This window comes from Bos grunniens, chromosome 18, assembly GCF_055505025.1.
Source record: "Bos grunniens cultivar Pamir isolate PY7600 chromosome 18, Bosgru_T2T1.0, whole genome shotgun sequence".
NCBI classification, from domain to species: Eukaryota; Metazoa; Chordata; class Mammalia; order Artiodactyla; family Bovidae; genus Bos; species Bos grunniens.
The window spans coordinates 55,760,329-55,786,008 of NC_141182.1; the positions used below are offsets into that span (position 1 = coordinate 55,760,329).

The 25,680-nt window shown below is 49.9% G+C and overlaps 1 protein-coding gene across 15 annotated transcripts; it reads right to left on the minus strand.

The window, feature by feature from the left end:
• Window positions 1-322: 322 nt before the first annotated feature.
• On the minus strand, window positions 323-24,611 carry PLEKHA4 (pleckstrin homology domain containing A4). 15 transcript variants are annotated; one of them, XR_015146247.1, is made up of 20 exons: window positions 24,046-24,611; window positions 23,481-23,570; window positions 22,263-22,370; window positions 20,408-20,535; window positions 20,191-20,291; window positions 19,924-20,033; window positions 18,191-18,409; window positions 17,555-17,834; window positions 16,851-16,925; window positions 15,557-15,604; window positions 15,347-15,427; window positions 15,032-15,181; window positions 14,214-14,312; window positions 12,709-14,107; window positions 11,086-11,185; window positions 10,927-11,003; window positions 3,515-3,676; window positions 1,589-1,647; window positions 1,079-1,191; window positions 323-757 (listed from the first exon to the last, which is right to left on the minus strand). XR_015146247.1 is itself a non-coding variant. In XM_086353471.1 (20 exons), the coding sequence occupies exons 2-20, from the start codon at window positions 23,562-23,564 to the stop codon at window positions 495-497; spliced, it is 2,343 nt and encodes a 780-aa protein (XP_086209597.1). In that variant the 5' UTR covers window positions 23,565-23,570; window positions 24,046-24,611; the 3' UTR covers window positions 323-494. The 15 variants fall into 15 exon arrangements, 11 of the variants coding, with proteins under 11 accessions (XP_086209597.1, XP_086209600.1, XP_086209598.1 ...); XM_086353471.1 differs by having other exon boundaries at window positions 12,709-12,849; window positions 20,408-20,480; XM_086353474.1 differs by having other exon boundaries at window positions 12,709-12,849.
• Between the last annotated feature and the right edge of the window lie 1,069 nt (window positions 24,612-25,680).

Consider the following 25,680-nt stretch of genomic DNA (forward strand, 5'->3'; position numbering starts at 1 on the left):
CTAGAAGCCTGGTCCCTCCCTCAGATCCAAGAGTCTGGATGCCCAGATCGTCTTCCCTCAAATTCAGGATTCCTGGCATCCGGCCGCCCTCTGCCCTCGGACCTAAAAGTCCAGGTCCCTCGTCTTCCTTCAGACGGAAGAATCCAGGTCCCCATCTCCCTCTTCCCTCAGACCCAGTACTCCGGACCCTGAGATTTCCTCCTTCCTCAGACCTACAAGTCCAAGGTCCCGGTCCCCTCCTCCTTTGCGACCCAGAAATCCACGACCCCAGCTCTACACCCACTCAGAGACACCAGGGTCACAACCTCAAACAGACAAAAAGTTATTGACTAAAAAGTTCAAAGTTTTAATCCAAATTTGGACAAGTGCTAGGAAAAGCAAACTTTGGCCACAGAAACCATTTCTAGGTCACGGGAGGCGAGAGGCTCCAGATCTTCAGGTGGTCCCGCCAGGCCACGCCCTCACGCTCTGATTGGCTGCCACGTCTGGGCGGGTCAGAAGCTGGACTGCAGCAGGGTGACTCTCAGAGGCCACGCCCCCTCGTCGGGGGTCCGGGCGGGGGGGGCGGGCTCGGAATCCCAGGTCTGCTCCCAGGAGGCGGGGCCTGCGCCGCGCCCACTACCTCTGGGGGAGAAACCCGTGGAGCAGGAATTGGCTGTTGGAGGAGATCTTCGGGGTGAGGACGCCTGGGGCGTGGGGTCTGACGGAGGCGGCGGCGCAGGGGGAAGAGGGTCCCCTCGACAGTCCAAATTTCCACCTGGTGAGGACGATGGGGAATGAGAATGGCAAACTCAGGAATCCCGAAGTCCAGCCGCCGCCCCCCGCCTCCAGGCCTTTCCTCTCAAACCTAGGAGTCCGGCCTCCCTGCCCACTGCTCTCCTAGACTCAGCACTCCTGCACCCCAGCCCCCTCCTGCCTGGAATCTAGCACTCCCAAGCCCTGTCCAGGTTTTCTCTCATCAAGACAAAGGATTCCCAGGGGCCCTCAGACCCCTCCACATCACGACCTGAGATTCCAGACCTCCGACCCCTCCTCATCCCTAAAACCTATAAGTCCTAAGTCCCCAGCTCATTCTCACCTGTCATCATTCCCCGCCACTGCGATGCCTCAGCGGCCAGTGCTTGAGAGAGGCTGAGGACTCGCTCCCGGTGCCCTTCGGATGTCAGCAAATAAGGGGTGGTGTTCCTTGGACTAGAAAGAAAGAGTTTGGCGAAAACTTCAATTAGCCAGTACAGTAAAGGATACAGTGCCGCGCGTGTCCTTCTGGGAGTTGTGGTCCCTAGCACGTGTCTCTAAAGAATTTTAAACGTGGAGCGACCCTCTTTTTTAGAAGCCCGCGTGCATTGTGGGATTTGTAGTCCAGTTGCCCGAAAATTTCGCCGATTTCCTGACAGGGGGGCGGAGTTTGCTATAGAACAAGGAACTGCCGTTCTCCCCGCGAACTAGGGTTTTCTGATTCCCCAAGAACTCAAGCGACTCTAAAAGATTCTGAGATCTGTACTTTAGTACTCAAGAGACATTAACAGTAATACTACTCCCCTTCTATTTTTTATTTCCCTCCTTGTTGCCTCGATCTCCAATTCCTTACCTGCTCCAGGACCCCGAACTTCTGAGCCATTTCTGGGCTCCTGAGTGTCCCAAGACAGGCTGCAAAGGAATGGGGGCGTTAGAACTCCACACCCTGGAAGTTCCCATGTTCTCATTTTGAGGGTGAAGGGGCTCAGAGGATAAAATTGCCCCAAAGACACTGCTAATTCTTAACTTTACCTGAACTCCTGGGACAGAGGACAGAGTTTGGAAAATCACCACCCCCCAACTTCCCCACGCCTTTTTGCATTCTGGTAAGCAGCTTCATATGACTTAGATAAGCCTGATGATGTGAAATTGATATTTTAAGACAGGACAGGAAAATTAAAGATCAAAGTCTCTCTGTGTGCTTGTTTGGGGCTCCTCCATCCCTAATGTGCAGTAGCTCATTAGGAGCTGAGCTCCTCAGAGTTGGCAGTGCTTGCTCTGTTCTGAAGATCATTTCTTTTTTCCCTTTCTTCTGACACTACCAATGTAACTTCTTAAAAGAATAGCTTCTTTCACAGTCTGCAAGGGATCATAGTAACTTGCTGCTGGCTTTGCATGTGCTTCCCTAGACTATGTATCCTTGGTGAACTTGAGGTGAAATATCACTATGTTATTTTGCTTCTTTGCTTTAACTTGTCTGGCTGCATCAAGTCTTAGTTGTGGCACTTGGGATCTGAGTTGCATCATGTGGGATCTTTTGTCACAGTGCATGGGGCTTCCCTGGTGGCTCCGTGGTAAAGAATCTGCCTGCTAATGCAGGAGACTTACTTGCTCAACAGAGATGTGGGTTCCATCCCTGGGTCAGGAAGACTGCCTGGAAGGCTATAGTCCATGGGGTTGCAAAAGAGTCGTACATGACTCAGTGACTAAACAACAGATTCTGTAGTTGTGGCGCACAGGCTCAGCTGCCCAGAGACATGTGGGATCTTAGTTCCCAGACCAGGTATCAAACCCTCATCCCCCGCATTGCGAGGCAAACTCTTTAACCACTGGACTGCCAGGAAAGTCCTGTCAATATGTCATTTTGATGTTCGATCTTTTGTCTGGAAAACAGATACGAGTGTGCCTCTTGACTTCTAACAGATGGTGAAACAGTTCTCAGAATTTTCTGAGTCTCTCTCCAAAGTTCTAATCCTGTTTGGCTCAAATAAAAGTCCCCTTTTTTCTTGTTAACTTGATTTTAATAGAATGTTCATCGACAAGATTCACAGATGAGCCCCCTGTGACAAGGCCAGAAACAGACCCTCCAAATTCACATCCCTTTTGTCATAAATGATTAATGAAGCTTGTTGCCCCCGAAAAACTAGCTAGACATAGAGATCAGTGTTTGATATTCAACAGACTTGAGATGCCCCCCATTTACAAAAACAATCACAACCACAAAATCACCCCACTTGTCTAATTCCTTCCTAGAAGAGTCTTAAGATGAAACTATCCATGGGGAATTCCCTGGTGGTCCAGTAGGCAGGGCTCCATGCTGCCACAGCCAAGTCCTCAAACATGGACTGAACCCAAGCCCTAAAATCCCACAAGCTGTGCAGTGGCACAGCCCAAAACAAAAAACAAGTGAAAAAACCATCCTGCCCAGACACTTTGATCTTCAGATTGGCAGTGTGATCTCCATGGCAACAGAGTAAATACATTTTTTTTCTTTGCCTTTGACAGCATAGTAACTGAACAGGAAAACTTAGCTTCCAATCCAGCTCTAAAACCCACTCCTCCCAGAGGAGTGAGAATGCTGGTGAGGATGGAGATGTTGCCTCTGGCCCATCCTGTTCTCCACTGATAAGGGAGACAGGATGCTGAATTCAAAACAGGTACAAGTAAACCCGATATAGAGGAAGGAAAAAACCCCCATTTTACAGAGAGGAAAACTGAGGCTCCAACCAGGAACTGAGAACCCACTGCCGCTTCACTGACCCACCCCCGTTTCCCTCACTTTTTGTTCCGCATCAGGCTGGCGTCTGGCTGGGGACAGTGTCCTCCCCAGGGTGAGGAGCCGGGGGGAGGCTGGGCGAGGGAGAGGCAGTCCACACTCTTGATTTCTTCGGATTCTCTCCAGCTGCTCCTGAGCACTCATCCGGGGTCGGGCCAGGGGGACCTGGGGAGATGAGAAACATCTAGAGGTTCCAACCATGGCCTCTGTTTTCTCTCTTCCCTGAACCTCTCAGCCTCCTGTGTCTTGGGCTTCCCTCAAAGCTCAGTTGGTAAAGAATCCGCCTGCAATGCAGGAGACCCTGGTTTGATTCCTGGGTCCAGAAGATCCCCTGGAGAAGGGATAGGCAACCCACTCCAGTATTCTTGGGCTTCCCTTGTGGCTCAGCTGGTAAAGAATGCACCTGCAATGCGGGAGACCTGTGTTCGATCCCTGGAGAAAGGAAAGGCTACCCACTCCAGTATTCTGGCCTGGAGAATTCCTGTGTCTTGCCCTTCCCAGTAAGTTCAACCCTGGATCTTGAGGACTTATTTCTACACCTGGAGCCCAGGCTGACCCTCTGCTGGATATGCTCAAGTCCTTCCATATCCCACAAGGCTCTCAGGACAAAGGTGTTACACTTCCTGTGTGACTGGTTGCTACCCACCCACCTGTCTAGCCTCAAGCCCATCAGCTGCCCTATTGGAACCTGTAGTGCCAGCCTGATCAACACCCACTCTTCTCTGGACATAACAAGTCTCTTGGAAGTAGTAGTCGGGACTCTGGTTTGCTCATGATTTAAAAAAAAAAAAAAAAAAAGTCTGGTTTCAATCAGCTTTGAAAACATTAACATGAAGGATGAGATTTATTGTGTAACTAAGATCATTAAGAAGATCATTTTGGGTTTGCCTGAGGGAGGACTTGACAAGTTCTTTAGTGCCCTCATAACCAGAGGGAAGAGACACACAGGGAGACTGTCCTGTGATAATTATGGTAATTATGGTTATCTGCCACAAGCCAGGGAACTTTGAAGCTTCCAGAAGTATGATCCTGACGACACTTTGATCTTGGGCTTAGAGCCTTAGGAACTCAAACCATGAGAGGACGGGGATGAACGGAAGGAGAACTTGAAATCTGGAACATTCTCAATCTATCTGCTTTGCAAGGAAGCTTGCTCTGAAGAGAATGCCAAGGGTGTGGCCGGAAAACCATTTGCTAAGAGATCAGGCATGTGATGTGTGAGTCCAGTAAACCAGCTCAGCAGAAAAGCTGCCCAGTCAAAACGAAGGAGACAGAGACGGGATAAAATGAAGGAAGGCTGTTGGACATCTGGGATGCTCTGAGCAGGAAAGGGGCCAACAGAGCAGCAAACATGTGTTATCTTTCAGGAAAGGGGGTAATTTGGACACAGACGTGAACCCAGAGAGAACGCCACGTGACAGTGAAGTCATGATGCCGCAAGCCCAGGAAGTGATCCTTCCCTAGCGCCTTCAGAAGGCGCGTGGCCCTGTGGACACCTAGATTTCAGGCTTCTAGCCTACAGAACTACAAGACAATACATTTATTGTTTAAGCAAAAAACAAAGGGAAGGTGAGTGGGGATAGAACTCTTGACTGCAGTCTCCAGTTAGAAAATTCTAGGCAGACAGCTTGGATCTGTACCAATCACTGCAGTTTACTCGCTTTGATTTGACCGATCCTGGGTCACACGGCCCCCTGGAAATTGGCCCTATGGTTTTTGTTTTTTCCTGTCGAGCCGTGGGGCTTGTGGGATCTCTGTTCCCAAGGATTGAATTTGCGCCTCTGCAGTGAAAGCCCAGAGTGTTAAGCACAGGACCGCCAGGGAGTTCCCTGGCCCTGTATCACCTACTTCTTCACAACAGGCTAGACCTCTGACCCGAAAGTCTCCGCCAGGGGCAAACTGAAACTTTTGACACATCCACTTGCTTCAAAGACAGCCCACATGGGTGGATATTTTTAGCCATTTGAAGCCTGCCTGTTTTAAATTCTTCCTGAAGTTGTAACCAGCATCTGCTAGCCACAAGCAGGATTAACTTGTAGCTATAAAAACCCCACCCACGTACCCCCTCAACAGGCTGCTGCCCTTAGGAAACTCCCCTCTGTGCTGCTAAGCACATCACCTAGATCCTCAAGTCCCTTCTCCAGTCTCTTCTCTCCTGTGAGTCCCCTTGTCCCCGGTCCCTCTCCTCCTGGGCGGTGGCCCCCACGCAGTGACCTCTGGAGGGTCCCTTGCAGTGAGGGACTTATTCCACAAGCAAACCGGTCAGCCACGGATCTACTGAAGCTCTTTGTCCTACTGCCACCTAGTGGTTATATCTTTTTCCTTGATCAGTTCTGAAATTCCTGGCTCCCCTCGCCCATAGGGTTGGGGGAGGAGACATTCCCAAGATAATTCTTTTTTTTTTTTTTTTTTTGACGCGCGACATCGCATGTGAGGTCTTAGTTCCCGGACCAGGGATTGAACCTGCACCCCCTGGATTGGAAATGCGGGATCTTCATTCACCACTGGACCTTCACCGGGGAAGTCCCCCAAGATGTTACTTGGTGCAGCCCCAACCTGATGGCTCAAATGGCAAAGAATCTTCCCGCAATGCGGGAGATGCAGGTTCGATTCCTGGGTCTGTAATATCCCCTGGGGAAGGGAAAGGCTGCCCACTCCAGTTTTCTTGCCTGGAAAATTCCATGGACAGAGGAGCCTGGCGGGCTACGGTCCATGCGGTCGCAGAGTCGGACACGACTGAACGACTAACACTTTTCAGCAATCCTTAACACACACCACTGAAAATAGTTCTTCTCTTCCTAAGAAAGGCCAGATTGAGTATTTGGTTTCCACCCGATAGTAAGGAAGCAACAGAGAAGCTTTTAAACCTATTCGAATAAGCAATCATAACTGGCATTCCATCGCCCTAAAAGCCAGCCAATCAGCGCCGGTCCTGCGTTTCCGAAAATCAGCCAATCAGCAACAGACACAAAGCTTCCCCAGCTTATGATAGAACAACTCAACACTCCAGGCTCCACAAGTCCACCCGTGTCCCAACTCTACGCCATATGACATCAACTCTTCGCTTTGCTCAGATCGGCTGGGTCTTACAAGAGGTCCGTCTTGCCTGTGCTGTGCTAAGTCGCTCAGTCGTATCCAACTCTGCGACCCTTTAGACTGTAGCCCGTCAGGCTCCCTTGTCCATGGGATTCTCCAGGCAAGAATACTGGAGTGGGTTGCCCAAGTGGCCAAGGGATCCCTCCTCCAAGGGATCTTCCCAACTCAGGGACTGAACCCAGGTCTCCTGCATTGCAGGCCGCTTCTTTACCATCTGAGCCACAACGGAATAAATTCAGCTTTGTTTCCTATACAAAGCAGCTGCTTTTTCCTTTATCCGCTCCATGCCTTTACATGCATAGCCTGTTCCCTTTTGGAGTACAGTTTCCTGCACAGCCAAAGTTTTTTCATTCATCCAGACACAGCTTATTGTTGTCGTCCTCGTTTAGCCGCTAAGTCATGTCCAAACTCTTTTGCTTACCTAACCTTTAAAAGGCTTCCTAATGCTGAGTCTCCCTAGGAAATAGCTTAACTCTGTTAGATGTGTGTAAGGATTGCATTCATGCCTCTCCCCCATCAGACTCCAGCATCAGGAATAATTCCTGGCAGGTCCCCCAACACCTTCCACATGGGCTGGCCCCTAGAAGATCAGAATCTTGAACAAATAAGGGAATTTGGGGTTTCTTCCTGCACTCGCCAAAGTTTAGGGAGAAAGAGAGAAACAGCAACTCCTCTTGACACTGTACTTGGATTAGTCATCTGCTGATGGTTTAGTGAGCATCAGAATGGTCCTGCCAAGTCCAGCGGCCATGCTTTCCTGCAGAATCTGTTTGCCAGCTTCAGGATGGGGGAAGCCACAGGAAAACAGGGTGCTTTCAATGCAGGGGGTGCCAGTTCAATCTCTAGTTGGGGAACTAAGATCCCACATGCAATGTAGCACAGCCAAAAAAAATAAACAGCAAAAACAAAGTTAAAAAAAAACTAGAGATTGTGATGCAGAGATTCACTACACTGGCAAACTCAGAAACATAGGTCCTTGAAAATAGGACGTGGTCTGGGGATCTTGCCTTGTAGGGCCTGGCAGTTAGGAAGGGTCTGACAAATTCATTGACTTGAACTGAACTACCCTTCAGTTGGTGGATGGCATTCCGGAGGTCAGAGTTCTGTGCTCGAAAGAGGCCATGTGCAATTGTATGGGTTGCTCACTGCCCAAGGGCTGAGCCCTCCATTGATGGCTCCAGGTTCTGCCCACGTAGAAGGGGGCGCCTGTCTCTAATTCACAAAAAAGGTATCCTCTAGGCTAATAGAAGCCCTGGCTTCCTAAATCCCCACTTCAGTCTAGACATTTACACCAGCTGTTGTCCTGCTTTGCCATGGATAAATTCTTTGCCATGGATTCCTTCTTCAAGGTCTGTCTGCCTCCAGGAAACCATCCCCAACATGTCCAGGTGGCCTGGGAGCTGTCCCCTGAAGTCCCCAATGATATGTGCTTGCAAGACTTTCGATCTTCACTGTGTCACATGGAAACTTTAGTTGCAGCACGGGAAGTCTCCTAGTCTGGGGCTGTGGCATGCAGGATCTAGTTCCCTGACCAGGGATGGAACCTGGGCCCCTGCACTGGGAGCACGACTCTTAGCCACTGGACCACCAGGGAAGTTCCTGATCCTTGTTCTTTTTACCCAAGGTGATCAGGTAAAACTGGAAGCTCCCACTGGTCCCGCAATGACTTGCTCAGTGGGCACTGGTTGGGAGACAAAGAAACTGAGGCTGTGGCTTGAGATTCTGAAATGGGAGATTACAGCAATGCTGTTGATGACCTTGGGGCTACAGAGTGGAAACTCCCCACAGACGAAATGATGAAATGAGCAGTCAGTTCATTGCTGACCTTCAGGGGTTTGTGTTTATGAGCAACCAAGAGACTAACCAGTGTACTCAATTAAAAGGACAGGGCCCAGACAAGACCCTTTATTAGGGAGCAGACAAGGGAACTCCCAGTGGTTAGGACTTGGCACTTTCACTGCTGTGGCCTGGGTCCGTTCCGTTTGGGGAAGTAAGCAGCTTGGGGGAAAAAAAAAAAAAACAGATGACACAGCAAGAAACTCTACAGAGGTCACCTGCTTCATCCTCAGGAACCCCCACCCATGGTCCTGCCTCTTATGTCCAACTTGATGATGGTACTGCTGGCCCGACCAATGACCTCTGTCCCCAGAGTCCTCAAGCCACCAGATGTCGTGTGCATTCACTGCGTGTGAATAGTTAGGTTCTTGGCTTCCTTTGTACTTGGATGTGTGACATGTTTACTAAACCTTTTCCTGAGAAATAAAAAGCGGCTGATATTATAATCTAATTTTATTCCACTGACTCCTTCACTTAAGTAATTTACTGCTCTGCTTTTAGCTTGACATTTAAATGGCGATATTATTTATAGCCTTTATCCCATTTCATATGCAGATTCATACATTTTATTAGAGAAATGGTAATGTATTTGATGAAGCATGTGCTCCAGACAGAGTAGGGCATGGCCCCACTCCAGTATTTTAGCCTGGAGAATCCCATGGACAGAGGAGCCTGGCGGGCTGCAGTCCACAGGGTCACACAGAATCGGAAATGACTGGAGCAACTTAGCACACACACACACGCTGCTCCAGACACACACAGTACACAGTATAAGCACCACATTACCAGTCTAGAATCTGCAACATTTTGCATTTTAAACTCTGGCAGCTCAGTGGTTAGGACTTGGCACTCTCACCACCCGGGACTGGGGTTCCAACCCTGGTCCTGGAACTAAGAACCGGCAAGCTGGTGGAGAGCAGCCAAAACAAAAACAAAAACGGCATCTGAGGTCCCAAGGGTTTTTAAAAAAGTTTGAAAACCCAGTATATCTAGAATCTGACTCCCTCTTGATGTCGCCACTTCTGCCACTGCTAAGTCGCTTCGGTCGTGTCCGACTCTGTGCAACCCCATAGATGGCAGCCCACCAGGCTCCCCGGTCCCTGGGATTCTCCAGGCAAGAACACTGGAGTGGGTTGCCATTTCCTTCTCCAATGCATGAAAGTGAAAAGTGAAAGTGAAGTCGCTCAGTTGTGTCCAACTCTTAGCGACCCCATGGTCTGCAGGCCACCAGGTTCCTCCATCCGTGGGATTCTCCAGGCAAGAGCACTGGAGTGGGGTGCCATTGCCCTCTCCGGTCGCCACTTCTAAGTCAGTGCAAACAATTGTTATCAGTCCCGGCCAAATATCCCACTGGCCCCTCAACCACGATTCAGGCGGTATCCACACAGTCCACTTCCCCAAGTGGCCGCCAGAGAGCACCAGTCTCCACTTGTGGAGACTCCCGTTCCTCTGCTCAGAACTCTCCATGGCCCCAGCTCACCCAGTGTCAAAGTTAAGTCCTCACGTTGGCCCACAAGGCCCGGCTCGACCTGCCCCTATTACCTCTCTGTCCTCATCAGCACCCCCTTCCCCTTACTCGGTTACTCGGTTCCACCCACACTGACTTTCTAGCTGCTCCTCCAACACGCCAGACTCTTCAGAACCTTTGCAAACACTCTTCCCTTTGCCTCTAACGCTCCTCCACCAGACATCCCCAGGGCTCCTTCCCTGACAGAAGCCTCCCCAGATCAAAACATTTACAACTCCATGCCTTCGCCAATATTCCAAATCCCCTCCCCAGGCTGTTTTTATTTATTTAGCACTTACATAAAATAATTTACAGTCAATTATTTACTATCTACCTCTTCCCACTAGAATGTCAGATTCATGAGAGAAGGATGTTTTTTTCTCATCTTGCTCACATTTGTGTCCTGAGTGAACTTTCCTGAATGATGAAAATATTCTATATTTTCACTATTCAACAGGATAGCTGCTGGTCACGTGTATCTCCTGAATATTTGAATTCCTCAAATGAAAGTGATTTTTTATTTTATTTCATTTAAATTCATTTAAACTTAAATAGCCTCATGTGGCTGCTGGCTACCTTATTAGATAGCAAAGAAGGCATTAAATAAATGTCTGTTGAATGAATGATTAATGAATGAATGAATGAATGAAGTGCTTGCTCAAAGTCACTACTTTCAAACTTCAGGGGCATTCACCTAGTTGGACTCTTCACAACAGCTCTGGGTGGTAGACACTGCTATCAGCTCCATTTTGCAGATGAGAAAATGGAGGGAGAGAGGTTTCTTAACCAACCCAAAGTCACACAGGTTAGAAGTGGCAGAGACAAAATTCAATCCCAGTGCTCTTAACAAATCTCTCTCTCTCTGCTCTGGGGTGTGGCTTAGAATACTCCTCTCCCAGATGTTTCCCCAGAAGTAGGGGATCTGTAGTGGGCAAAGGGTTACAATGGACCCAAGGAGATTGGATGGACTGCCTACCTTGGTTCCTGGCTGAGGGGAAGTGGGGCGGCGACCCTCGGGGCTGGAAGCCCGGGAGACCCTTGGAGATACAATTCCTGGAGGAGCAGAATGGGACGGGTGAGGATGTGGTGAGGATGCAGAATGCCCAGTGAGTCCCTCCCAACCCCAGATGCTCACCTGAGCAAGGGATGGAGAGCTCTCTGTCGCCCCCTGGGGGCCTCCCCCAGTCCACCTCGGGGGACCGGGATGAGCTCAATTCCAGGGACTCCGTCAGGCTCTGGGGAGGTCAGGAAAGTGGATAATAGATCACTAGGATTACAGTTTTCAAGCACGTAGCAGTACAGACACTGCATAAGTAGGATTAAGATTGAAAACCAGGAGCCAGACCTTGTTTTCAAACCTCAGCTCTGCCATTTTGCTTGCTGTGTGACCTTGGGCAAGTTACTTTCCCTCTCTGTGCCTCATTTCACCCTTTTGATATGAAGACCGAATGGATACAAGGAAGGCGCTTAGAACAGTGCCTGGCACATAAACCTTTGTGGCTTTGCCCAGACTTTCTCTAGTTGCAGCGAGTGGGGCTACTCTCTAGTTGCCGTGCATGGGCTTCTCACTGTGGTGGCTTCTCTTGTTGCGGAGCACAGGCTCTAGGTGGCACGGACCTTAGTAGTTGGAGTACTTGGGCTTAGTCACCCAAAAGCATGTGGAATCCTCCCGAACCAGAGATAGAACCCATGTCCCCTGCACTGCCGGGTGAATTCCCAACCACTGGACCACCAGGGATTCCCACACTGGTCCATGTGCGAGATTTTATAACGATTATGCATCTGGCATGGTGTTAACTACTTTACCAGAATTATCTCATCGAATCCCCTCAGTAAATGTATGAGATGCTATTATTATCCCTATTTGACAGATGGGGAAACTGAGGTTCAGAGAATGAGGTCAATGACTGATGTCACAAAGACAGCAGAGGTGAGATCAAAATCCAGGTCTCCCAGATACATGACCTGATGATCAGGGCCGGCAACAGTTCTACTCAGCTATGACCACAATGGCTCCTGGTTCCTGAGGGCTTACTCTATGTCAGGCACTTTCTAGTTACTTTCTAAAGAGCCCTGCAGGGGAAGGAAATGGCAACCCACTCCAGTATCCTTGCTAGGGAAATCCCGTGGGGAGTCTGGTGTGCTACAGTCCATGGAGTCACAAAAGGGTTGGACACGGCTTAGCGACTGAACAGCAACAAATGGCAGTTCTAGCCAATGTGTGAGAATAAAAACTTGTAAGGAATTGGGGGTTGGAGCTGAAACCAAAATCCTACTGTTTACAGATGTGAATGTCTATTTAGAAAAACCAAAATAAACTGCAAACAAATATTTAAACTTAAAACTCCCCCCCCCCAAAAAAAACCTTGCAGGGGAGGGATTAAGATCAGTGGTATCAGGTAAATGTTTAACAAATGCCCTCTGGAAGAAAAGAGCCCTCCTTTGCAGCAGTCTGCCAATTTCCATGGTGTAAATACTCCCACCATAGTCAATTTTTAAGCTACCGACGTGTCATCACTGAGTGTGGAGTTGAGATGCAGGCAACTGGACCTTGCGAGGTATTGGCAACTCACCAAGTTGTTGTGTTGTGGGTCAAGCACACATCTGGACTATGACCATAATACCAAACGAGGAAATAGAGGATATGTACCTGGGGTTGGTTAGCCGATCAAGGGTTAAAGAGGTGAGTGGGTAGTGGGTTAGGCCAGGGGCAGACGGGACAGGAAACTGGAGGTGGCAAAGATGTGTGTGGCCTCACCTCCCTCTCTGAGGACTCCTCGCCTTGGAGAGCAGGGGATGGGGAGTCAGGCTCAGTGTTGGACGGTGGCTTCTGGGGGCCCCCCAGACCTGCCAGCGTGTCTTCCACCATCCACAGTTGCTGCTGAGCAGATGCTCTGTCCTGGAGAGAGGAAAGGAATCTGTTACTCAGAGGTGGGAAAATGCAAGGAGGGTTAAAGTCGGTAAGCCATGGAAAGGGTCTGAAATTTCCCCATTCTACTGACCCATTACCGTTTATCATAAATATTGTCTTTTTCTGCACTGTTCTGCCGTGTTGCCTCTGTTGTAAATAGGTGACCATATAAGTAAATATGAGTCTGTTTCTGAATATTCCATCCCTTTAGTCTATTCGTCGAAATTTGTGTCTGTACTACACTGCCTTCTTGTTAACTGTAGCTTTAAAGTCAGACACTATCCAGTTGTGTTCGTCCTCGGGCTTTGTTCTTGGAGGCTGCCTTGGCTTACTCTCGGCCTTCTGCACTTCCAGAGACGATTTAAAGTCAGCTTGTCAATCTCCACATATTGTACTGGGACAGCAGATCCCTGCTGGGGAAGTCAATCTGTGGAGACCACATCTTTATACTAGTATATTTCCTATCCATGCACATGGTACATCTCTCCATTTATATAGGCCTTCTTTAATTTCTCTCAATGACATTTTGTGGCTTTCAGAGTAGATGTCTTGCATATCTTTCATTAGACTTCTTTCAGATAGCTAATTTATGTTAATTGTAAACACTAGTGTTTATACATACTTATTTTCTAATTGTTGGTATTAGCATACAGGAAGATGATTTTTGTGTATTACTCTTGCATTCAGTTACCTTGCTGGATTTGCTTATGCTAACAGATTATTTTGGAGATTATTTTGGATTTTCTACATATACAATTTCATCATCTGTAAGTAAAAACAGCTTTACTTTTTCCTCTTTGGTCCTTATACCTTTGACTTATTTGTTAGACTCACTTGTACTGTTTAGGATCCCTGGTACAACGCTAACTGGAACTGGCAATAACATACATCCTGGCCTTATTCTGAACATCAGGGGAAAGATTTCAGTATTTCACTGTCAACAACAATGCTTTGCTGTAGGTTTGTTATCGATGCCTAATCAGGTTAAAGAAGTAGTTTATATTCGTACTTTGCTGAGAGATTTTATTATGAAAGGATATTGAAAGTCAAGTGCAAGTGAAGGTGGCTCAGCCGTGTTTGACTCTTTGCAACCCCATGGACTATACAGTCCATGGGATTCTCCAGGCCAGAATGCTGAAGTGAGTAGCCTCTCCCTTCTCCAGGGGATCTTCCCAACCGAGGAATCGAACCGGGGTCTCCTGCATTGCAGGTGGAGTCTTTACCAACTGAGCTATGAGGGAAGACCCTGAAAGGATATTACATTTTATAACTGTTTTTCTTGCATTTATTGAGATGACTGAGTGAACTTGGGAGAGCAAGGCAGGGCTTGGGGGCTTGGGGCAGGGGTGTACCTGGGGGGACCCGAGGTGCAGCAGGTACTCAAGGGTCTCTCTCAAGGTGCCCAGCTCCCGCTCCAGGCCGCTGTATGTGTCCCAAACACGCTCTCGCTCCTCAGGTCCCAGAAAAAGAGAGACAGTTAGCATGCCCACCCACCATATCTTTCCCCATTCTATCTTTTCCTAGCTGAGCAGGAGGAAGTGTCCCCTGGGGCTATATGGACCACAATCCCAAGGGCCTCTGCTCAGACTACTGGGAACCCCAGCATCTGTGTGGAACCTGCCATTCAATGAACAGCTAGTGCAGACATAGAACAGCTTTTCCTGAATCTTCTGGATTACCTCTGCACTCCTCTAGGGTGACAGAGTCCACAGATCTAATGAATTCTTGGACAGACAAAGCTACAAACTTTATGCCCCACGGGGCAGCAGAAACTTCTTTGACAGTCCCAATAGTAACAAGAGCAGCTAACATTTATTCGGCACTTACTTAGCATTATTTGGCACATTTACTTGGCACTGTTCTTAGCTCTCACTTAATTCTTGTGAGGTAGGTACTATCAATGTCTCCATTTTACAGTAACAATAATTACAGCTAACACAGGTAATGCTTACCATATACTTGGTGCATAGGCGTTAAATATTCTGTGATTCGTTTACATATACTTATGAGATCTTCACAATGGCCGTAAGATGTAAATATTACTTTAATCATCTCAAGTTTACAGAAGAGGCATCTAAGGTCCAGAAAGGTAAAGTAACTAAAGTTCCCTTTAGTAACCACTTGGAGTCCTGGGGTCTCCTAGGAGGTATGCCCCTTCCCAGACGCTCACCTGAGTCAGGTGACAGAGAGTGGCTCTCACACTGACTAATCGGTCCTGCAGGAGGCGCTGGTGCCCCCAAGCCCTCCCAGGAGCTGCAGCTTCCCTGGTTGTTTGGCCCAGCTGCTGTCGGGTCAATTCCAGGGCTGCTTCTAATTGCTCCTGCACCAAGAGAGAAGATGGTTAGACTTCTGAAACCATACCCAGCCTCAGGGCAAGAGAAAAGCTGGCTTCTGGTATCCTCTCGTATCCTGGGGGTCAGGATGGGCTAAGGGCAGGTGGAGAGGCCAAGTGTCCCCCTCCCTCCCCTGTCCCAGAGTCCTGTACCTTCTCCTCCTGCCTCTGATCTATCTCCTCCTGCAGCCTTCTCAGGAGCCGGTCCTGCCCACACAACTTGGTCAGCAGAGTCTGGAGAAAGGAAGACAGGAGCTGCTAATGGACCAGACATGGCTCTTTGCCCTGCCCACCCTCCCACCTTCCAAAACATTCTATCCCCAATTCTGCGAATTCAACAAGGGTTGCATCAGTAGCACTTACATCTGTCTCCAAGCTTTGATGGAAGGTTGAGTCTAGAGGGGGTCCTGGCTGAGGAGAAAGAGAAAAGTTGGGGGTCACATGCCCAAACAAGTCCTCATTGTAGCTCAGTGCTGAGCTGAGCCCTATTTCTACTGGCTGGCACCCCTTGTCCTTATTACCTTTGTTCCAAGCTTTAGCAAAAGCAAACCTCAGTAGACTAATTGCTAGATTTTTGGCTTTAGGAAGACCCAGTGGGCTTTGCTACCAAATAACTATAGCAAATACAATAACCGATGGAGAAAATTTAGACAGTTCCTTTGTGATTGAGAATAAAACAAGGATGCTCACTGCCACTGTGACAGTTTAACACAGTATTAGAGATCTTGACAAAAGCTGTAACTTAAGAAAAAGAAAAGTGTAAGGGTAGGAAGGAGAATGATAAAACCATCATTATTTACAGATGATGCACTCATCTGCCCTGAAAACCAACAGAAAAAAATTATTAAAAGAAAAAAAAACAAAAAAACTTTAAAAATTATTAGAGCAAATAAGAGAATTCAGCAAGGATGCCTGATGTAAAAGGAAGATACAAACATCTCTACATCATCAATAACTATTAATAGAAAATAATTTTTAAAAAAGAAGAATACACCATTCAAATAAATATAAAAACTATCAGTGTTACCTTAACTAATGGCATACAAAATCTCTATGGAAAAACTTTAAGACTCAAATGAAAGATGAAGTAGATTCTTGAGAGTCCCTTGGACTACAAGGAGATCAAACCAGTCAATACTAAAGGAAATTGATCCTGAATATTCATTGAAAGGACTGATACTGAAGCTGAAGCTCCAATATTTTGGCCACCTGATGTGAAGAGCCAATTCATTAGAAAAGACCCTGATACTGGTAGAGACTTGAAGGCAGGAGGAGAAGGGGACGACAGAGGATGAGATGGTTGGATGGCACCACTGACTCAATAGACATGAGTTTGAGCAAACTTCAGGAGTTGGTGAAGGACAGGGAAGCCTGGCGTGCTACAGTCCACGGGGTCACAAAGAGTTGGACACATCTGAGCGACTGAACAAGAAGATTGTGTGAATGGTGGAGAGGTATTCTGTATACATATGCTGTTTGCAGGCTGTTTTTCAGGAGCTGAGTTTTCAGGAGCCCTAGGAAACTGACATAGCACCTATGCAGGCACCCTGAAATGCCCAGCCTTCTCCAGGCACACTAGTCAATGAGATGACATTCACTATAGCAAAGAAAGCATGGGAGGGGCTCTGGCAGGTTCAAGGTGCCCCAGGATACCTACCAATAAAACCATGGAAGCCCGGGTCCCAGGAGGCCTTGGAGGGAGCTGGAGATATGTGGAGGTTCCAGAGTGGGCCTGGGAGGAATATTCAAATAGAGATGTTTAGAAATTGGCATGTCTTAGTAACAGATATAGAAAGGATGTGTCTGGCATTGAAGTGCCATAGGAGACTCTCTGAGGTTCAGAACTGGGCCCCCGAACTTCAACTATCTTTTCTCCAGCTGTGTGCCACTGTGGCGACACGCAGGATGATAAGAAATGAACAGCCTGCAAAACAGTCCCAGGGACCAATGAAAGTTGCAGTCTACTCTTACTCTCACATTTGTGGTTAGCTCTGGATTTTCTGGGCTGCAATCCCGTGATGCTCAGAGAAAATAGTAGGTGACCAATTTGGAAAGAGAAAACTGGACACACGAGGCAGATGCAATGCACACTGTCTCTCACAGTACTGTATCAGAGGAGCATATTCTGGACTATTTCATAATGTTTAAGGGGTAATAACTGCCAAAGGCTAGCCTGAAGACAGCCCTGAGAACTGACAGGAGATAAAGTTCACTCTCCCTTTCACATTTGAACCCAGCTGCGATTATGCTGAACTACAATCTCCATGATACCCAGGGGCCAATGGCTTAGAGACTGGCCTGGAAAGGCAGCCCGCTGGCCATATGGGCATTGTAGTCCCTCTCCCTGCCATCTCTGCTCACCGGTGTTCTGGCCTCTTGACTCCAGTGCTGAGGACTCCTGGGAGGCCTTCCTCCCCTTGCCTCAGAAGACGGTCCTCGGCGGGGAGTGGGGGGCCTGGAGAGGGTCTGGCGCTGGAGGCCCCAATCCAGGGGAGGCCGGACATCGATGCGACTCAGAGGGGTATGGGGTCTGGCAGAAGGTGCCGCGTCTCCAGAGGAGGGCGGAGGTCTGCGTGCAGGAGCAGAACGGGGCCGGGGGAGGCTCGGAGGCGAGGGAGGACGAGAGAGGGGTGTGAACAGGCTGTGGAGAGGAGAGAAAAGGCGAACTGCGTCAACAAGAGCTCCCTCATCCCACCATCCATCAAGTCAGCCTCAAAGACGTGCCTCCCTTCAGTGTGTCTCATTGTCTCTCTGGAGCAGAACCCTCCTCTAGTAGCTCGATCCCGAATAATTTCCCTCTTTGTGACATCCCCTCCTTAGGACTTCTCAACAGACTCTGACCCAGCAAGCGTCCAGCAAGTCACACACACCTTCGAGAAGGCGCTAAGCCACGCCCCTAACCAGTCCCAGCCCTGCCCTTCGGCCACGCCCTCAGAATGCCCTCGGAAGCTCAGCCCTGTAGAACCTTCTCATCCCAGACTCCCTCGTCCAACTTACTCTGGGCTCCTCGTCCTCCTAATTCGGGGTCCAGATTGCAGGTCAGCCGTGGGGCTGGGAGTGAGCAGCCCGGGTCGGCCACGACCTCTGGAGAGCCGCGCCACCTCTGGTGATTCTGAGCCGCGCCCCTCTTCCGTGCCCCTGTTCACTTCTGGGGGACCACCGGGGCCTCCTGGACCCTCCCCAGTCTGGGGCCGTGCAGATGACCTCGGTTGCCCACTAAAGAATGGACACAGAAAAAAGACATCACTCCTTTGAATCTTATAACAGCCCTTATTCTCATTTCACCGACAAGGAATCTACAAAGAAAAAAAAAGGGAGGTAGTGCACTATCAACCATTGTCCGCATTTTGCAGATGGGGAAACTGAGGCCTGAGTAGTGTCTTGTGCAACGCCACAAGGTCCATCCATGTCTCTGGGCCCAAACTATGAATCTCCAGACCGAACAATGGGGCAAGTAGACAGAGACAGCCTAGAGCCTTCCCTTTTTTTAATCTGACATTGTTTGGGTGGCAGCCTCATGGGGTGGAGATTTCTGGGGGAGCAGTATTGATAGACATGGAATAGAACCGGACATGGAACAACGGGACAGGTTCCAAATTGGGAAAGGAGTACGTCAAGGCTGTATATTGTCAGCCTGCTTGTTTAACTTATATTGCAGAGTACATCATGCGGAATGCCAGGCTGGATGAAGCACAAGCTGGAATCAAGATTGCCGGGAGAAATATCAGTAACCTCAGATAACCACCCTTATGGCAGAAAGTGAAGAAGAACTAAAGAGCCTCTGGATGAAAGTGAAAGAGGAGAGTGAAAAAGCTGGCTTAAAACTCAACATTCAGAAAACTAAGATCATGGCATCTGGTCCCATCAGTTCATGGCAAACAGATGGGGAAACAATGGAAACAGTGAGAGACTTTATTTTTGGGGGCTCCAAAATCACTGCAGATGGTGACTGCAGCCATGAAATTAAAAGACACTTGCTCCTTGGAAGAAAAGCTATGACCAACCTAGACAGCATATTAAAAAGCAGAGACATTACTTTGCCGACAAAGATCCATCTAGTCAAAGCTGTGGTTTTTCCAGTAGTCATGTATGGATGTGAGAGCTGGACTATAAAGAAAGCTGAGCACCAGAGAATTGATGCTTTTGAACTGTGGTGTTGGAGAAGACTCTTGAGAGTCCCTTGGACTGCAAAGAGATCAAACCAGTCAATCCAAAGAAAATCAGTCCTGAATATTCATTGGAAGGACTGATGCTGAAGCTGAAACTCCAATACTTTGGCCACCTGATGCGAAGAATTGACTCACTGGAAAAGACCCTAATGCTGGGAGAGACTGAAGGCGGGAGGAGAAGGAGACGACAGAGGATGAGATGGTTGGATGGCATCACCGACTCCATGGACATGAGTGTGAGCAAGCTTCGGGAGTTGGTGATGGACAGGGAGGCCTGGCATGCTGCAGTCCATGGGGTCGCAAAGAGTCGGACAGGACTGAGCGACTAAACTGAACTGAACTGAATACTGATGGACAAAGTGGTCGGCGGAGAGAGATACTTTTTGCCGATTGGAGATGAAGTTTCCTGGAGGTGGGGCCTGAAGGGCGGAGTCGCCTTAGCTAGAAGACCAGTGATTAGACAGTGAAGGTGTCAGGGTCTCAAGGGGAGGAGTTTGGGATGATTAGCTGGGCCCAGATTGGAGGTATAGGATCAGGGGCGTGGCCTAGGCGTATACTCACCAATCGTCCCCCTCCGCGCGAGAGGCCCGTCCCAGCGCGCGTAACCAGCCCCGCAGGTCCTCTAGCGTGTCAGCAGCCAGAACGTAGGTCCTCATGCCCGGGTGCTCTGCCTGCGAGAAGAGAGAGCTGGGGGACCAGGATATCGGGCCCTCTAAAAAGAAGGATGCCATGGACCCTGGTAAAGGTCTTTTATCTCCAGTAATGGATGCTGCATGCCTGCCCCCACCGCCCAGTGCCTTAGTTCCCACTGGGGATGAAGGGACTCACGGTGAAGGTGAAGCGCCGCCCTCGGGGAGCTCCTGGCCCATCTGGCCTGATAATGTAGCTGGGCAGCAGGACGCTTCCCAGGACGCTCTCCTCGCGGCTGTCTGCAAAAGAGAGGCTGGGATAACGGATCACACAGAGACCTGGAGGCCCAGAGACTTGAGGAAAGGGAGACGGGGAGGGGGGCCCCCGCCCACCCCATTACAGCTGGGGCACTGACCCTTGTAATAGAAGAGGCAATGGCCAGAGAGGACGAACCAGCGGCGTTTCCAGAGCCGGAGCCCGGAGCTGTCCTGGGGAGACAGAGTGGAAGTAGAGAGGGGCGGGGAAAAGGTGGAGACAGCGACACTTGGAAGCAAAGACCCACAGAAAGGGGAGGAAAAGAGACATATTAGATGGAACAGATTCAGGTGGAGAACTGGAAACCAGTGGGCTGCAGCTGAGGGGACACAGATTTTAGACACAGCGGGACCTGAGTATGACTCCCAACCCCAGCACTTTCACACCGTGCCCTTAAGCAAGTCATTTCTCCACTAGGAACCTCATGGTTTCTCATCTGTCATTCGGGGATTGAGAAATTACAGAAAGACTGGGACAGAAAGATACTTCACCACACACTGGCATCAGCTTTCTGTAGGATAACTTGGCCCATTTAATATGGCATGTGAGACAGAGAGGTCAAGAAGGTGATGCTGAACCATACCCTGCATCTCCCCATTTCCTCTGACAGAATTAATCCATCTCCAACCTTGTTCTCCTCTTCTCTTCCATCCCTTCCCACAGGAGCAGCATGATCTTTTAAAAAAGTATTTTTTTTAACTTATTTATTTGGTTGTGCCAGATCTTAACTGCAACACTCTTGATCTTCATCCTGGCATGTGGGATTTTTAGTTGCAGCGTGTAGGATCTACTTCTCCATTCAGGGATGGAACCTGGGCCCCCAAATTGGGAGTGAGGAGTCTTAGCCACTGGACCACTGGGCAAGTCCCCACTCATGATTCCTTAAAATTATATATCAGATCATGTGAATCCCCTGCTCAAAACAGAGATGACTGTCACACTTAGAATAAATCTCAAATTCCTTACCCTAACTTGCTGCCTTACAAGGCATCTCCAACTCTGGTACACATAAGAATCAGCAGCAGGGCTTATTAAAACACAGACCCCTGGTTCCCACCCCCGGCGTTCTCCACTCAGTAGATCTGGGGTGGGAGCTGACAATTTGGATTTCTAGAAAGTTCTCAGGTGATGCTGATACTGCTGGTCTGGGACCACTCTTAAAGAACCCTTCCCTACCTCCTGTCGCTCCTCCTTCTCTCACTTTAGCTTCCACAAAACACCAAATTTTTGCCTGCTGCATGGTCCTTTGCTTTCAGATTCCCTCTGCTCCCCAGATCTTAACACAGTGGGATCCTTCTTGACATATAATTCAGCTCAAATGTCATCTCCCCAGAGACACCTTCCCTGACCAACAGTCAAATGTAGCTCTCATCCTTCAGCCACCTTCCAGCACATTTTCCTATGTTATTTCTTCCTGCTGAGTCACTAGGTCATGTCCAACTCTTTGCAACACCATGGACTGTGGCCCACCAGGCTCCTCTAACCACGGGATTTCCCAGGTAAGAATACTGGAGTAGGTTGCCATTTCCTTCTCTGGGGATCTTCCCAACCTAGGGATCAAACCTGCATTTCCTGCATTGGCAGGTGGGTTCTTTACCACTGAGCCACTGGGGAAGCCTGTGTTATTTCTTCACAGCGCTTCATTTCCCACCATCTGAAATCATCGAATCCATTTTTATATACATTAATTTATTATTCATCCCTGCCATCTTGGATGTAGCTAGATACTTGTTTATTGACATGATATGTGCCCCAGGGCTTGGCACAGGGTAAATGTTCAAGAAGTAGTCATGGCAGGAATGAACGAGTTGACAGAATAAGGGAGGTAGCAGGGATAGGGGAAAAAAAAAAAAAAAACATATTTGGAGACTTGGAAGGAGAGAAACAGTGGACAGCCAAAGGCACAGCCTCTGACATCACTTGGAGGGTCCTTTCCCTTCTCTCACTCACTCTACCTGTTTATGAAGCCAGCCTCGGATGTGCACAGGGAGGTTGGGGTCCCTTCTGAGAGCATTGCCCCGCTTGCCGAAGGCGTGCACCTTGCTCACTGCCCGGGTGGACTTCTGAGGAGACAAGGAGGACAGAAGTGAACACGGACTTGGGATGGGCTTGGTAAGGCATGCAGTGGGACCCAGGCAACCCAAGGCCCTCGCTCAGCTGTCTTTAGAAACCTGGTCAAGGAGGGAGCTGAGTTTGGGCATTAGAATTGTATGTGCATAGTGCAGAGTTAAGAGACACTTTCCATGGGTGGAGAGAGGTGTCTGGAGTCAATGAAAAGGCCATTGACCACTAGGGAGGGACTTTGGGAATAAAGGGTCCATTGCCAAGGAGATCATGCCCTTAGCCACCAAAGCCAGAGATGGAGATCCGAAGCCTTTGGGATCTGAACCAGCAACATGGCTGAGTCCCTGGTGATGAGTCAGCTGGAATCAAAGGACACCTTTGATTTGCCAGGGAATGGCATTCCATAGTGACCACATCCAGGGTGGTGGTGCGAGCTCCAAATCCCTCCATTCCAATAGATGCCACCCCCCCAACCCCCGTCCCCACGGATATCCCAGGCCAGATTCCCAAAGAATGCCCTTCCTTGGCAATGGTGCTGACGAAGGTCAGAATCAAATCTACAGAATCTGAACTTGGGAAGCTGGAAATGAGTGAGGGGAGGGGCTGGAGGACAAGAAAATGAATGTCACTGCTGAACTTTGGTCTGGGAAGATGATTTGGGAGGCAAGTATCTCGGGCCCCATGAGGCCTTATGGTCAGAGAAAGGTCTTTCCTTTATCAGATTTCAGAACTGGGGAGATGGCATGGCTAGAGACAGGATTTCTTAGTCCCTAATAAGTGTAGACACTGAGTTCCTGGCTGGGGAGGGGGGAGGTCACGGCTGGGGAGTGGCCTTATCCTAGCAACCAGAGTCATGCAGGGTTGTTAGTCTGGCTTCAAATTAGGAAAATACCGCGGGGTGGGGACAGCTGGGAGTGCCTCTGAATTCCTAGCTTTGGCGGGTGGGCAATTTGGGACCTTGCTAGGTCTGGCAGACCCCATTGCTAAAGATCCTTGCTCTTGACAACCGGAGTCCCTTGGGTGGCGCCAAAAGCAGGGCTTGGAAACAGGAGGATGGGGGAGCCCAGAGCACCCCCTGGCTCCTCCCCAGCCCCACCAAGAAGTCGAACCTTGGTGCTCAGGCCGCTGAGCGAGGAGATAGTCGAGGCGCTGCTGGCTAGGCTGAGACTGCTCCGAGGTCTGCCGTCCTCCATTGGGGGCTTGAGGAGAGAAAAAAGGGAGCTGTGTGCGCCTCTCTCTGCAGATGACCCGGGTGGGGACAGAGACAGGGTCAAGGGCTTGCAGGTCGGAGGAGGCTGAGGAGAAAGAGCCTGTTGTTTGAAGCCTGGGGGGTGCTGGGGGAGGCCCGGGCCTGGGACCGCATACCAAGAGTGATGCCAAGAGAGGTGGGCGGCCCTGGCAGCTGTGGGGAGGGGAGAGGGGAGTCATCTGTAGCCCGGGCCAGAGAATAGGGGCCCCTTTATTCTTGCCCCCCTGCCCTCTGGCCAGGAATTTGACCCTCTCTGTGCTCAGGAACCCTTCATTCCCTGACTCTTTCCGGGGCTACCCCCGCCCCGGCAGCTACCTGTCTCCTGCCCTCCCTCCCACTTGCACCCCTAAAACATCCCTGCCAAGTCCCAGGACACCAGGAATGTGCACTCTGGCAGCTCCTCGCAGCTCAGCCAGGGGACTTACCAGCTCTGGGGTCCGGAGGGCAGAGAGCACACGAGGGCAGCGTGGGTGCTGGGACACCCAGCCTCAGTCCCCCTACTCGGCTGCCTCTCAGGGGTCGCCTCTCATAGCCCTCCGCTCTCACCTGCTCATCCACACCCTTTTTGTCTCTTTGTCTCTGATGGTGTCTCTTCCTCGGACGATCTCTCTTCCTCTTACCCTGTCTCTCTCTCTCCAGTCTCACCTTCTGTCTCCGCGTCTCTGGCGCTCGAATCTCTTGTCTCTCCCAGTCTCTCCCTCACTCCTTCTCTCCTCTGCAGCACCCCCACCCCACTTTCTCTCCGTCTTTCTTGTTTCTGTCCAGTTCTTTCTCTGGGACTCACGGAGTTCTCGTCTTTAAGTCTCCATCCCCTTTTCTCTCTCTCTCTCTCTCTCTCTCTCTCCCTCGCTGTCTCGCCCCGTCTCTCCCTCTCCCTTACAATCTCTTTCTCTTTCTCTCCATGGCCCTCTACGACCGCTCTTTCCTCCTCTCCCGGATTCCCCTTCTCACTTTCTCTCTTCCTCGCTCGCCCAGTTTCTCTTTCCTCTCTGCGGGTCCTTCCCTCCCTCTGCCAGCCGCCCACGCGTCTGTCTCCCCTCCCAATCCCAGCTGACCCCGCCCCTCTTGGCCTCCCCACCGCAGCCTGACCTCTGGCTCAGCTGCCCCCGCAGCCGAGGGGAGGGGTTGGGGGCGAGGTCCAGCCCCTTCCCCGACCGCTAGATCCCTGCTGGACTGGAGACTGGGCCACCGGGGTCCCATAAAAGCTGAAGCTAGGATTCCTAAATATTTGGCGAGTTGGAACTGGGCCTGGACTCCAGGGCCTCAGTGGATTGGTCGCTGTCAAGGGCCGGGGTCACTGGCGCACCCTGAGTAGAGATCACTAGGATCTTGGAAGGAGCGGGGGCTCAGACTCCTGGACACCTGGAAAGGTGTGAGCTAGGATTCAGGACTGCTGGGCTGTAAATGGAGCTGGGATCTGGAAGGGTGGCTTTAAGTGGACGGGTCCAAGTGTGCCAGTGACGAGGAGTGGCCCAGATTCCTGAGCGAGCAGGGTCAAGTGGCCAGGGTCAATGTCCACCTCGGATTCACGTGAGAATTCCATTCTATACTGGGGATGACCCCTTCAGGAGGGAGACTTGAGTCCTGGGCATATTTTGAAGAACAGGATTACGGGGTGGGGCGGGAGGGAAGGGGTGAGTGGCGGAGGGCGGTGCGGGGGGAGGACTGGGACTGTGTTCCTGGGCCTGGAATTTGTGACAGAAGATTCCCCCCCCCCCCCCTCACTCCCATGAGGTTCCGTTGGTGCTGCTGCTGCTAAGTCTCTTCAGTCGTGTCCGACTCTGTGCGACCCCATAGACGGCAGCCCACCAGGCTCCCCCGTCCCTGGGATTCTCCAGGCAAGAACACTGGAGTGGGTTGCCATTTCCTTCTCCAATGCATGAAAGTGAAAAGTGAAAGTGAAGTCGCTGAGTCTTGTCTGACTCTTAGCGACCCCATAGACTGCAGCCTACCAGGCTCCTCCGTCCATGGGATTTTCCAGGCAAGAGTCCGTTGGTGCTACACAGCCAGAATTTCAGTTTGTGTAAGCAGAGGTTTTTTGTTTTGTTTTGATAAATTTG

Bases quoted from the DNA above. Each gene is read 5' to 3' on its own strand.
- PLEKHA4 (XM_086353471.1), bottom strand. From the start codon at position 23,564: ATGGAGGACGGCAGACCTCGGAGCAGTCTCAGCCTAGCCAGCAGCGCC. The intron at 20,481-22,262 runs GTAGAGTGAGTG...CTGTCTCCCCAG, and splicing joins GAGGCTGGCTTCATAAACAG to GACAGCTCCGGGCTCCGGCT. The intron at 11,004-11,085 runs GTGAGCATCTGG...CTGCTCCTCCAG, and splicing joins GCTCTCCATCCCTTGCTCAG to GAATTGTATCTCCAAGGGTC.